Here is a 14515-nt window from a genome sequence, read left to right as displayed (position 1 = left end):
TGTTTCTGGGATCTATCACTTATGATGTCTCAGAGCCTGCTTGGAGAGTGAAACAGAATATTCCTGGCAAGACTATTAATGTTAACAGTGACTCAGGAGCTGATGTCACAGTCATCTCAGAAGGGACTTACAATCACCTTGAATCCCTCCCAGCGCTGACGTCACCTGACTGGCTCTGACTGGCCTTGGAGGGATTCTGAATTGCATGGGCCAGTTCACCACAGAAACAAAGACAAAAGCTGTGCATTGAATGTACCTGATCAAAGGACCACAGACCAACAGCCTTCTCAGCCTCAGTGTGGCAGCCATGATGGGCCTAGTGAGAAAGGCAGAAGAACTCGATGGACTATTTGGTGATATTGGGATTTTGAAAGGAGCTCCAGTACAAATCACCTCCAGGGACAATGCCGAATCATACAGTGTACATACACCTCGCGGGATTCCTATCCCATTACTTCATAGAGTGGAGACTGAGTTACAGAACATGGAGCAGATTGGTGTAACTGAGAAAATCTCTGAGCCAAAAGCAACATGTGCCCCAGTGATACCAGTTACAAAGAAAAATGGAAAAATATGAATCTGTGTGGATCTTAAAAGAGTTAATGAAGCAGTTGTGAGAGAAAAATATCTCCTCCCAACACTGTTTGGCTTCCTCCCCAAGGTGAAAGGAACTACAGTATTCTCCAAGCTGGATGCCTCGAGCAGATTCTGACAAATTCTTTTAACCAAGGAAAGTGCTAAGCTGACTATATTTAAGACACCCTTTGGGAAGTTTGGTTGTGAAGATCATCTTTTGGGATGACCACTGCACCTGAAATTTTCCAGAGAAGGATGGCAGAACTGTTAACAAACACAAATGTAGTTGTTGTTTTTATGGACAGCATTTTGATATATGGACCTTTGATGGAAGAACACAACAAAACCCTCAATGACTCCCAAAGCCCAATCAGTCAGTCTGGACTGAAGGTAAACAGGAAAAATGTGTTTTCACCTACCCCAAATTGAGTTTTTGGAACAGCCAATAAACAGATGAAATCAGTCCTAGCCTTGAGAAAGTAAAACCAATTTGAGAATTGAATGCACCAACTAACGTACCAGAACTGAGCTGTATCCTGGGGGTGGTAAATTACCGTGGTCAATACCTACAAGACCGTTCTACACAAACAAAACCACTGCATGAACTGTTAAAGTCCAACACACTTTGACTCTGGGGGCCAAATCAATAAATTGCCTTAAAATGGAAAAAGAAATTATCTCAACAGCTCCTGTTCTCAACTACTACGATGTGAACAAACCCACAACGGTTGGTGCGGATGCAAGCAGATCTGGTGTCTTGTTCCAACAACATGGCCCAAAGTGGAATCCAGCTGCATTTTGCTCTCACTCACTCAAAGAAGCAGAAAAACGATAGGCACCGATTGAGAAGGAATGCCTGGCAAGGGTATGGACATGTGAGAACTTTTACAGATATCTGTGTGTGGACAGGATTCATTTACACTGTTAACAGACCGTAAATCATGTGTAACTCTCATTAACGGAGAAGACCTGAACCAAGCACTGCTGAGATGCCAGCGTCTATTGTTAAGGTTAATATGAATTAACCCAATTGCTCTGTATGTTCCTGGGAACAACCTGGCAGAAGCAGACACTCTGTCACAGACCCCAGCATCGCGCACTCTGTGAGCTCAAAGATGATGTAAAGGCATACGTGGATGCTGAGGACGCATACAGACCAGTATCAGGAAGGAGACTGCTCCAGTTACAAAAAGCAACCTTGACAGACACGCAACTACAGGAAACTCTGTTACATTGAGGCAGCTGGCCCAAGGAGCTCAAGGACAATAAGGAAGTGACAATAGACTCCTTTGCAGAGCATGGACAATCAAGTGAATCAAATGGACTCATGATTAGAGGCATTAGCATCGTAATTGCAAATGAAATGAAAGAAGAAATCCTAAACCTCATCCATGAAGCACATCGAGGATTAGCTAAATGCCGCAAACAGGCCAACAGTAAGTGTGATGGTCGAGCATCAACAAGGCCATAAAGAATAAAGTATCCATATGTGAACATTGCAGAATTAACAGACCAAGGCAATACGAAGAACCTTTAGTAACAATCCCTCTACCAGACAGACCTTGGAAAACGAGCCATCAGTAGATCCCAAGGTGCCATGTGGCACGGGGTGGTGTATCTATTTACTTAAATTGCCTAATAACAAGTAAACTCTTAATTGCAGCAATAGCACTCATAACTGATAATGCAAATCAAGGTTCACTCTGTCCATTCCAGGACAGCCAATGAGATCAGATTTTTATGCCCTGGATGTCCTAAGTCTGATGCACAGTTCTCCTATGTACCAAAGGGTGATGTGCAATAAACAATGTATTAATCACGAACCAGCTTGCAAAAAATCCCAGATGGAAACATTCTTGCAGGCCAGCATTTGGCACCTGTCACGTGACCTGGGTGTTTAGTTGCCTGAGGGTACTAGGAAATGGAATGAATGGCTCTGGTTCACTTGCGGTTTTCTTGGCGTAATTTACAAACAGGACTAGAATGCGGGAATTGAAAGAAATCGCTCCTGCTCTCTTCCCATCTCGCCTCTGCCATTTCTGGTGCCAAATCCATTTTAATGTCATTTGAGTGTCCTCGAAGCAGATTTTCCCATAATGTACATGATTCCCACTAAAGGCTGCTGACCGCTGAAGCCAGTTCTCAATACTGTCCTCTTGAGTTTGGGGCCCCTATTGTCTCCTTTGTACGTGGAAGTGACTGTCGATGATATTGGCCAGATGTGTGGGTAAGGGACCTTTCCAGAGGCTGATGTGAATGCCACTTGGGGCCTGAGGAAAGATGCTTCTGTGGTGACTGTTCAGGCTGGCACTCAAAATAACCTATTCCCAGCTCTGCCACAGCCTCACTGTGTGACCTTGGGCGGGTCATTTAATCTTGGTGTGTGATGGAGATGATGTTATCCCATTACTTCAGGCCCTGCGATGTGGAGGGAGCCTATTTATGCACATAACCTAGAAATGACACACTTTGAATTAACAAGCCAGCCTTAACAGTACCCTAAAAATGGTAACATTCTGATTTTGTGATGGGGAACATGAATCCCCATCGTACCACGCCCACAGACAGCTGCCTGATGGCAAGAGACATACAGCGCTGCTGAAAGAAAACAAAAAGATAAACATTTTTCCAACTTTGTGGAGTGCAGCCATGAGCTGCTGACCGGGAGATGTGTCCTTGGATTTCCATGAAGGAAGGGTTTCATCTCTGCTCTGCTCAAGCACTTTAGATTGGCTTGTACAATAGGATGGAAAATGGAGCTCATGCAGAAGAGAGTTGCTCCTGTTTTTGTGTCTGGATATAGAGAAGAGTTAAGGTAGCCTCTGAAATGGCGTTATCCACCACCACACCAGTGTGGTGACACTGGCCCACTGCCATCCCAATAGACACTTCCCAAGGTGATGCCGTGTGCACAGGAAAAGGACTGGATTAGTGAGTGAGTGACAGTGCCCTTTGGTTCACCTTAGAAACAACTATGCTATAAGAAGCTATATATGCCACCCATTCAAATCCATCCCTGCTTGTCATTGTCTATAAGCTGTTTCTGTGCAACATCTGTTCAATTGCCCATACTGGTGGAGCCTGTACACCTTTTAGCGGAGAGATGTGCGCATCACAGAAGCCATTACTGGCCTCCTTGCTGGCTTCTCTGCTGAGAATCCAAGGTCTGAATGGGCCATGGAGACATCCTTAGAGAGGACCTCTCCAGAGCAGGGTTCTGATGCCTTGGAGTGACCTTGAGCTCATGCTGCCGGTACTAACCTGTTTGAGAAGACTTCAGTCTCCAGGGCTCAGACACTTTTTGCCAAGAAAAAAATCACATGAAAAGAAAATCCAGCGCAGCCTTTAAACCATAGCAAGGGGGAAGCCACTGTACTTCTGCTTGAAAGCCTATTTCGTAAAGTGTTTCCCCAGACCAAGGAAACCATTTCTGGGCTTTCTTGCTTCTCCCTATCCCCTAATGGTTGAGTCTTCTCTCACACCTGTGCTTGGTGCAGAGAAGCCCCCATTGGCTCCATCTCACTGGCCTTTCCCAGTGTGTCTGTTCGTGCTTTGATAGAGGATCGCCACTACCTGGTGTTCTGACTCATCCCCTGAATGTGGTCCACCAACATCCTCACACAGAGCATGTCGAGCTCTTCTGTAAAAGATCACCTGCACCACGGTAAAGTTCCCTGGGGAGATGCTGTGCATGCAGGCCTGGGCTCTCTCACTGGCAGGGCCCACACAATGGGGAGCTGCTTGATCTCCTCCATTACGGTGAGATAAGGCCTGACCTCTGGAAACGGTGACAGATGTTGTTTTGGTTACCAGCCTCCCTGGCTGCCCAGCAAGGCGCAGGCTGCACTGACAGCTGTCACTATGTAGCTTAGTGTGGTTATGAGCAGAGACTGATCTCACCTGGAGCCCCTCAGACTTTGGGGAAGTTCATCTCTGGATCCCAACTTCATGAGCTGGGCTGGGATTTTATCAGAGTGCTGGATCAGAACTCCCTGAAGCTTTGAGGAAACTCAAACCAAGATCTGCACTAAGGAGCCTGGGCCTTTCTCTAGTTTGAAGAGGTTGGAGGTAGGAATGGCTATTGGATGGAAGGCCTGTAATTAAAAGATGGAAACGGGAGATGCAAGCCCAGGGCACTAACAATTGCGAGTTGCCAAGAGGACACTGTGTTGCTGTATTAGTGGATGGCTGCTTAGGTACATATTCAGAACCATCTGTGTAGATGCCTCAGAGCCAGTAGCCTTTTCAGATCCTCAAGTTACGAGCTGTTTAAGTAGCTAATGCAGTGCAGCTTGGTAAAACCTGCAGGGCCCTGTTATGGTAAACTAACAAATCCAGATATCACTGTATGAAATAAATGTGCAAAGTCGGAATGAATGTTGTACTGGTGTCGGCATCAGCATGTCACTAGCAAGTGACTCAGTGGACAGGTCTGGGCAGTGCCCCAGGGACTTCTGAGCTTGGTAGTGAACTTATGCTACAGAGCCTGGCAACCTTCAGTTCATTTGGCTTTTTCCAGTTCTGCATTACCCCTATCCTGGCCTTGCATTGCCCTTTCACTCTGCCAGCAGTGCCAGTCTCCTTCCTCTGATCACATGCCACTGCAGCCCCTCTCCCATGGCACCTGAGCATGAAACTCTCTCGTTGAGCGAAATTACAAGGCTCTCTCCTCATTCAAATCCCTCCTAAAGACTCACTCCTGCCATGATGCCTAGAAGGGATCCAGCTGACTTATGCTGGCAAAGCTGAGGATAGTGATGGATAGTTTATAGAGCGTCTGTATTTTAACACCACATTAACCCTATATTGCTATGAGATGGCCAAACACCTTGAACACGCTACCCCTCAGTTGTACTCCTGCCTCCCTTTCAGTGTCTGCCTCCCAGCCTGCTGTCCCTCTGTCTGTCTGTCTGTGACTACAGTCGGAGCCCTGCAGGGTAGCAGCTGATCCCTGTTTGGAAAGCAGCTAGCATATTGTGGTTGCTACCAGAAACAAACAAAAACCAGTAAAATCTTCGCTGTGTGCCAGTTACATAGAGAATATAAATGTATCTCCCATAATACAGGAAAGTGAGAGAGAGCGTGTGTGTCTGGACACACCTGGAGCTGCAATGTCATACATTTACAGTAAGTTCACTGGTTCCCCAAAGAATTCTGTCTGTTTATCAGAATTCAGTGTGAGTGACTTGGGGGAAAAGGAAATGTTTTTGAGTGGCTGCTGTGAACAATGTTATTGCTAAATTTAAACCAGTCAAACAGTGCTGAAATGGGCTGTGCTGCAATTTCTTTTCCTGTTTTACCAGCCGTTTGTTTGCTTTTTGTTTCCACAGAACAATTCAATTAAAACCTCGAAATACAATTTCTTCACTTTCCTGCCTCTCAACCTGTTTGAGCAGTTTCAGCGAATAGCCAATGCCTATTTTTTGTTCCTGCTGATTCTGCAGGTATGAATTCACTCTCCTTTTTAACAGACTGTCTGGCCTCTTCCCAGTGCCTGGCTGTGGGTTGACTTGGAATAAAGCACTAGCTGTGCCCATAATGTGAATTAGCATCTTATTAAAACCCAAAAGCAGAGACATAAAATAGGGCAAGAAAGGAAACTTGTCCTGCCGAGGTCTGGCAAACGTGGTATAGTTCCTCTCTGGCGGGAGTGCCTGTTAGACACGCTGGCTTGATCCCAGGGAAGGGAAGTTTTAGTTAATGTTTACAAGATGTTGTGCCCGTTTTTCGTCTCCCGTTCTACAGGTAAGTGCTGCTGTTGGGTTCCCTCGGATGGTTTCCTCCTGCAGCACCTAGTGAAACCTGTCCTTATCAAGCTTATTCAAAGACAAACTGCTGGTATTTACTGTGACGGGTTGGATCACAGAAACCCCCTTGGGGCTGCCAACTGATGTGCCAGGACTATTTCTGCCGCTGCTTTCCCTGCCAGCTTGGGACTCCAGAGCCCTGTCTTGCTGAGCCAGACACACCCATCTGCTCCAGCACAGACCCAGGGTCTGAACCACATGCCCCAAAGCTGCAGACTTAACTGAAAGCAATTTAAGAATTGCTTCTGTCTTTAATACTCAGATGCCCAGTTCCCAATGGGGTCAAACCACAAATAAATCCATTTTACCCTGTATAAAGCTTATACAGGGTAAACTCATAAATTGTTAGCCCTCTAGAACATTGACAGAGAGATGCACAGCTGTCCCCCCCCTCCCCCATGTATCAATATACACTCTAGGTTAATTAATAAGTAAAAAGTGATTTTATTAAATACAGAAAGTAGAATTTAAGGGGTTCCAAGTAATAACAGCCAGAACAAAGTGAATTACCAAGTAAAATAAAATAAAACACACAAGTCTAAGCCTAATACAGTAATAAAACTGAATACAGATAAAATCTCACCCTCAGAGATGTTTCAATAAGTTTCTTTCACAGACTGGATGCCTTCCTAGTCTGGGCACAATCCTTTCCCCTGGTACAGCCCTTCTTCCAGCGCAGGTGGTAGCTCGGGGATTTCTCATGATGGCTGCTCCCTTTGTTCTATTCCAACCCTTTATAGCTCTTTTGCATAAGGCGGGAATCCTTTGTCCCTCTCTGGGTTCCCCCCCCCCCCTTCTCAATGGGAAAAGCATTGAGGTTAAAGATGGATTCCAGTTCAGGTGACATGATCACATGTCCCTGTAAGACTTCATTGCCCACTTGCCAGCACACACGGATACAGGAAGACTTGCAGGTAAAACAGAGCCATCTAGAGACAATGGTCCTGGTTAATGGGAGCCATCAAGATTCCAAACCACCATTAATGGCCCACATTTTGCATAATTACAATAGGCCCTCAGAGTTATACTTCATATTTCTAGTCCCAGATACAAGAGTGATACATTTATACAAATAGAATGACCACACTCAGTAGATTATAAGCTCTGTAATGATACCTTAGAAGAGACCTTTTGCATGAAGCATATTTTAGTTACATTATGTTCACACTCATCAGCATATTTTCATAAAATCATATAGCGTGCAACGTCACATCTACCAACTGCATAAACGGAGAGCCTGGGCGAGAGCTGACTTTGCAAACACGCACATTTCCATGAGACGGAGGGTGTTACAGCAGGGAGCTTGCCGTTAATTTACACCAAATGGAGCAGATTGCTGCTGTGTGCTCGGAGCAGGGGGTGGAATTGCATGCTGGGGCACGGAGGCTCTAATAAAGGAGGTGACAGCAGAAGGCACCAGTGTAGAACTCCAAGGCTCATACGGGGCCCTGGGTTGGAGTAATGTGTCTGCCCTAAAACTGAGCATATCTCACCAGCCTATATCAGCATCTCTGCACCTTTGTACTTTGCTCAGACAATGATAAAAGTCGTGTACTTTGCCATTTCTAAACCCCGGGATGTCTCTTAACCCCGGGATCAGAGCGTGGCCTTCACGGAGCACTGATTCTAAGGCAAGTTTGATGTTTGTCTTTTCAGAGTCACCCAAGCACAAACAAGCCTGGCACATTAGCCTGTTAGAATCACCTTTGCCGCGCTCAGACAACTCAGAAATGACTAACCAGAATTTTACTAAACTTAAAAACCTCTCTATGTGCTGAGAGCGACCCTGGGAAATTTCAGCTCACAGGGACATTTTTCAGGAAATCATAAGACCCTGAAAGCCAGGTTTACAGTGAAGGTGCCTCCTCAGCCCTGTTACTGGTATATGACACTGTGGATGTTGGTCTTTAATCTATAGATAAGATTTATCGGATAGGTCCCTTTACACTCGTCAGCAGTGTCTTTTGCTGAACCATTAAAGGTCAATGTAAATAAAAACTGTTTGTGCTTTTCCATTGCCTTGATCAAGATGGGCTCAGAGAAATGGCGATTGGGCTTTTACCTTTCAGTTCTTCCCCCGTTTGCCCACCACTACCACCCCCCCCTACAAATATCAGCTCCTTGCCCTTTCTTCTTGTTCTCAGAGGACGTTGGTGATATTTGTAGGACTTGGAACAGGACCGTGGAGCAGAACATGGAATCCCAAGCTGCATCTCTCCCATCCTGAGGGCTTTTCTGCACTAGAAATTTGTACTGCTGTAACCGGTATAGATAAACTACACCACCCCTAGTGTGGACAGTTATCTTAGTATAAAGGTGCTTATGCCAGGGGTGCTATTCCCGTATGGGAAGGGCAATAATCAGGGCCGGCTCCAGGCACCAGCTTAGCAAGCAGCCACTCCGGAGAGGGGCGGCAGGTCCAGCTATTCGGCGGAGGGTCCCTCACTCCCGCTGAATTGCCGCAGATCACGATCACAGCTTTTATTTATTTATTTATTTATTTATTTTTGTGGCTGCTTGGGGCAGCAAAACCCCTGGAGCCGGCCCTGGGAATAATTGTACTGGGAAAAGTCACGTTTGCACCGCTGTAACTATGTCCACACTCGGCATTTTACCATAAAATAAATCTCCCCTCCCCCACTGAGTCAGATCAGTTTAACTCTTAAGAGTGGGCCAGGGCTAAGCCTCCCCCCATTGTTCACAATCAAGGCCTGGAGGAAATGCAGGCCATGCTTCAGCCTGTTGGGATAGCCACCATCCCCAGCCTCCAAATGTCCGTGCCCAAGTCCTCCCCAAAAGGGACTTGAGATTTCTAATGTAAAAAAAGAGAAGGAAATGAATCCTCTCCCTTTCCCAAGGCCCCCCCAGCCCCCTTTTACACAAAGGACGGTTTTCCTTTGCAGGTTTGTGTGTAAATGATCGCGCAGAATTTTCATCTCTCGCTCTCTGATTTGTGTGCAGAGTAAAAGCTTTTAGCAGCCTCCCTGGATCCAGTGTTTTGTTTCAGTCTATTTACTTGTTTGCTCCCTTGGCTGTAAAGGTTTTAAAGCCCGGCTTTTCTTCTCCTGCAGCTCATTCCTCAGGTTTCCTCCTTGTCTTGGTTTACAACAGTGGTGCCGCTGGTGCTGGTGCTGACCGTGTCGGGAGTCAAGGACGCCATCGATGATTTTGTAAGATGATTGGATTTCCACCCCTTAGTTCAGTGTGCACCGTGATCCCCCAGTGCCATGATCAAGGGAACACTGTCAGTCAATGCAGCCGGGGGCGGGGGGTGGTTCCAGAGTTTGTCTATGGCCAGTATGGGGCGCTGCGGTCAGGCCCCAACATCCTATTGAATCACCTAAATAAGTAGCTAGATTTTCAGAAGTCCTGAGCACCAACTGCTCCTGCTGACTTCCACGGGAACTGTGGAGGGTGCAGCAGTTCTGAAAATCCAGCCACTTATTTAGATGCCTAAATACAGATTGAGGAGTCTGATCTCAGCACCCATGCTGGAAAATCTTGGCTCAGTATCTTAGAGCCCGCTGCAAAGCTCCCCTAGGAAAGCACATTGTGGGGGGAAGTTGGGTCGGATTGTTCAGAGGTGCTTGGCATTAGCCTACCTCTCTTCCTGTTGGAGTTGGGGGTGAAAGTCCGATTGGCTGCAATAGGAGCGGAGTGAGGCCTGCTGCTGAGTGCTTTCCAAAAGCCCATTGCTTGTATGTGTGTTGGCACGGGGTTTTCTGAGCTCCGTCTAACAACTCTGGCCATTGAGTCCAGTCACACGAGGGGTCGGTGCAGTTCTGAACGGGACCGAACGAAATCTCATTCTGAAATACGGGCAGCGAAGAGCCCTCTTAAAAAATAGGGGCTGCACCCAGAACCCCTATGGCCCTTTCATGTAGCAGCAGATCAATGGATTCCTCCAAGCACCTTATCTGCAGAGCTGTGGCGGTCAAGGCCAGCCTGGGGTTTTTGGGACTCCAGGTTAAATGACACACCAGGGCCCATCTAGCTCTTTCTCTGCAGAGTGGGGCCTTCCATCCCAGGACCCTTCTTGCCTGTCAGTCTCTGTCCCAGCCAGCCCTCTGCACCAGATGCTGCCAGAGTTAAACGTGGACTTAATGCTGGGTGGCGAGACCCCCAGAGAGGTGGAATGGAGTCTTTGGCTCATGGGTGCATATTGACGGCGAGCACCCAAAACACTGGTTCTCTTAAAGTGCAGGGGTCAAGGGAAACAGCCCCTGTGCAGGGTTGGCCCTGGTAATGGGTATGGGCAGTGGTGAGCTGGAGCCGGTTCCCACAGGTTCCCAAGAACCGGTTGCTAAAATTAGACCTCCGTGGAGAACTGGTTGTTAAAGGGCCAGGAGGTGGGCAAAGAACTCCGGTCCGTGGGCCGGACCATCCTGTTGCTCCCAGGATTCCCAGCTGGGGAGGCTGAGGGTCCCCCAGCCCTTCCCCCGCTTCCCCCCAGCTGCAGCAGGGCCAGCCACCGGCACGAGCTGGGCAGCTCAGCTGAGCTCCAGAGTCGTCCTGCTGCTTTGAGCTGCCGGCAAGGTAAGGGGGGAGGGGGCTGAAAGCTCTAGGGTTGCCGGGGGGGCAAGTGGGGCAATTTGCCCCAGACCCTGCAGGGGCCCCCGGCCCCACGGGTATGTCTCCCCCCGCCCCGACCCCTTCCCCACTCCCCCCCTTAAATCAGAACTTTTTATAGGGAACCGGTTGTTAAGATTTTGGCAGCTCATCACTGGGTATGGGTGTTTCCCCTCTTCTGTCTTTCAGAGACATCTTGATTTCTGATTTAGCTGAATGAAGTTTCCCCTAAACAGGAGGGTTAAGAGCATAGAAAAAGTTATGGCATTATTCTGTCCTTGCGCTTATGCCCTTAGCATTTCCCAGCTGGGCAGGAATCCTGAAAGGAGCTTGCTTTACCCTCTGATCACACACACTTGGTTTCTATGAAGTTTCTTCTAACGCCCAATCAACTTTTACGTTTTTCAGAATCGACACAAAAGTGACAATCATGTCAATAACCGTCCCGTCCAGGTGCTGATTAATGGCAGGTAAATCTTATTTCTTTACGGAAATTTTGGCTGAAGGTTTGTCTCCAGGAGACGCTTCTACAAAAAATCAAAATTTCTGACAACTTCAACAAATGTGACTATTAAAGCATCCTACTATGTGCATTGTACTGTGTGCATTGTACTTCCACCGGAGATCATGGCAGCTTTGTTGGAGGTGTTATTTTACGTCATGGGATCCCAGTGTGTGCTCTGCTTCCCTAGAGTCTTGTTCCTTCATGCCCACCCGCCGTGCAAGGCACCTAGATTTCACTATGCCGTCTTCAGTACAAGGAGCGTGACAAGTTCATTGTTCACAGTGCCGTGTGCTATTGTTTGGTTAACGTAGCTGGTTAATGAGTAGCAAAAGCTAGTGTCACTTTGTCAGTGTGGGCACTAAAGCCATTAGCCCACACAGAAAAAGTTGGGCTGTAGATTTTAAATAGGAGATGCCAATGACAGATTATTTTACAAAATATCCCAGACACACCAGACGTGGCTGCATTCCCTTGTGTCATATGTATTTGTCTTGTTTGTTAATTTCTGAGCAGACAGAACTAGACATAATCAGCAAAGACTTTTGATGTTAAATTAACAACTACAAGAAACTTCTCTGTACACACACACACACAACTGCCATCTATTGGATGGAATCAGAACTGTTCAGCTGTGTGTCATGGGCCCTTTACTGCTAGTAATGATTTTCCTTTTGCTCAAGTGGTAGGGTGCTGGGCTTTTGTGGCAAGGAGATGAGTGCTGTACTCACTGTTCCTTGAAGACCCAGCAGCTCTTGGAGTATAGCTGGTGACAAGGTGAAGTGCTTGGTCATCCTATGTTTTGCACCATACTGTAGAGGCCAGTGTATTGTACAAACACCACCAAATGATACGAACCATGAAATAAAGCTGGAAACCAGTGACTTGCGGTGATTGTTACCATTTTCAGTCCAGTAAATCTGAAACCAGTCACGCCGTCACTACCATCCCCACTGAACACATGCGTTTATATAGCAAAGTGCACAATTCACTTCCCCTGTCAAACGGCCGGAGGCCACAGGTTCCAGTGTTGCTATCATTGAACTCCAATGGAGTTTTACTAATGACTTCACGGAGACCCAGATCAGGTCCATATGATCTGTGGGGACATATACCCAGTGCTGCCTGTAAAACTATTCGGACAATTTTTCACCTCTTAAGTTTTTGCATATGCAGAAATTCTGATTTGTTCATGCAACCTGGTGGTACCAGAGAGGTAGCTGGATGCCTGTACATCTTGCTTTGTGCATTAAGAAAAGGCATGAACAGCAGGGACCGGAATAATTGCACATGCAGCTTCCGCAGCTGGGTTGTTGCCCTTTTTGACAGCTAGATCTACAGAGTCAGAGCTGCCTTTGCACCGTCTGATCTTCTTTAGGGGACTTAGACAACTTAAGTAATTGGGCTAATTTCCAAGTAATTTTAGTGGTATCTGCGTAAAATGTAGAAGGGAATCTCTTCCCCAGGGCCCCACCTAGATTTTGGATTTGTAGCAGAAGAGAAGGAAAAGTCAGTGTCTGTTAGTAGAAAGTGCACAGGTGCCATGTTTATATTATGGAGCCTACTTCCCAACCGCATGTGTGTGTGAATCTCTCGCATTTCTGATTGATGTATATTGGTAGTGGCTAGGAGCCTGTCATGGACCCGCGCCCCGTTGTGCTACGTGCTGGACAGACACGGGACAGAACGACAGTCCCTGCCCCCAACAGCTCACCGTCAAGTCCTAATATTACTGACGAACGGGCTTCGAGAGCACCGCTGCCTCCCTCGGGGTCGGAGCGCTCTACACTCTGTGACTATTCAAAGGGAACTTTCTCTTGCAGATTGAAGGACGATAAATGGATGAATATCCAAGTGGGAGACATCATAAAACTAGAGAACAACAACTTTGTGACGGTGAGTGCAGTTTGTTGTAGCCACGTGCGCTGTGACTCTGGAATTACTCCTCAGACAAGTGAACAAGTTATTCGCTAGTGACGCTAACTGGCTCAGAGATTTTCAAATACGTTTTCCGTTCAACTGACTTCTGTGAAGTTGTAGTGTAACCGTGTCCTCTGTCCTGAGATCTCAAGGTAACGTCACTGTGGCTGTGTAAGCTCATACCGCCCTGGTTTTATTTGTGTTCAGGCAGATTTACTGCTCCTCTCAAGCAGCGAGCCGCACAGCCTGACGTACATCGAGACGGCTGAACTGGATGGGTAAGTGAGCCCGGCCCTGGGGCTGCACACACAAGGCTCATTTTTGCATGGTGAATCCTGATGTTGTGAGGCCCAGCTGCTTCTGTGTCCTCGATGCTGCCCAGTCCAGAGATGAATCCACAGAGCATTGATTGTTCCTGCCAGGAGACCCCTGACCCTGACTGCACACAGCAAGTGTAGGGTGATCGTGTTTTCTAACCCTACAGTAAAATGCTTTTTCAGCACCAGCTCCTATATAAGCATCTTCTCTTTTCTACCTAGAGAACACTGTGTCACATGACATCTCTGCCGATGGCACGTTCTCCTGCCCCATGGTTCCCTAAGGGTCACAGCTCATTTCAGTTTCCTGTTATGCATCTGAGCACGAGATGGAGGAATAATTGTTTGCCATAAACTTGCCCTGGGTAAAGATTGCGCCCCACAGCCCAGGTCGCTGCTTACTCCTCTGAACAGATCTCTGATGAGGGAGGCAGCTTGGGTTCCAATCAGTTGCTCATAACGAGTGATCTTCTGGGAAGTGTCTTGAGCCGAGTACCAATGGCTGCTTCCCCAGCAGTATCCCACCAAAGGCAGGTGCCTCACATGCAGAGGCCTGGGCCCGTTTTACTCATGCTGGCAATTCTGGTAGCACCCATTGATCATTGACAATGCATGTCCCTGGAATACCTCACCTCGGCAGCAACAGCTCTGTGGTTTTTATGTCTCCCCCGGCTGCTCTTCTCAGCCACTATTCTATGTGAACATCAGCCGCTCCCAGCGTCGTCCTAGTGACCCATTGTATTCCATCACTCTGCCCCCTGGCCAGCTTGCCACAAGTCTGAGGGCCACACTCAGTCCCTGTTCGTTGGGAAAAGGTGGTGCCA

At 47.3% G+C, this 14515-nt stretch overlaps 1 protein-coding gene across 3 annotated transcripts in view; it reads left to right on the top strand.

The window, feature by feature from the left end:
- Positions 1–14515, top strand: part of LOC123372626 (phospholipid-transporting ATPase ID-like) — a 119972-nt gene that overhangs the window by 47630 nt on the left and 57827 nt on the right. For all 3 annotated transcript variants that reach the window (XM_045020859.1, XM_045020858.1, XM_045020862.1), the window contains 5 exons: positions 5907–6020; positions 9455–9553; positions 11361–11422; positions 13278–13350; positions 13582–13652. In XM_045020859.1, the coding sequence (XP_044876794.1) occupies positions 5907–6020; positions 9455–9553; positions 11361–11422; positions 13278–13350; positions 13582–13652 (419 nt within the window). The remainder of the gene's footprint in view (positions 1–5906; positions 6021–9454; positions 9554–11360; positions 11423–13277; positions 13351–13581; positions 13653–14515) is intronic.

The sequence above is a fragment of the Mauremys mutica genome, chromosome 6, assembly GCF_020497125.1.
Source record: "Mauremys mutica isolate MM-2020 ecotype Southern chromosome 6, ASM2049712v1, whole genome shotgun sequence".
NCBI classification, from domain to species: domain Eukaryota; kingdom Metazoa; phylum Chordata; order Testudines; family Geoemydidae; genus Mauremys; species Mauremys mutica.
This window is presented reverse-complemented; position numbering and strand designations above follow the sequence as displayed.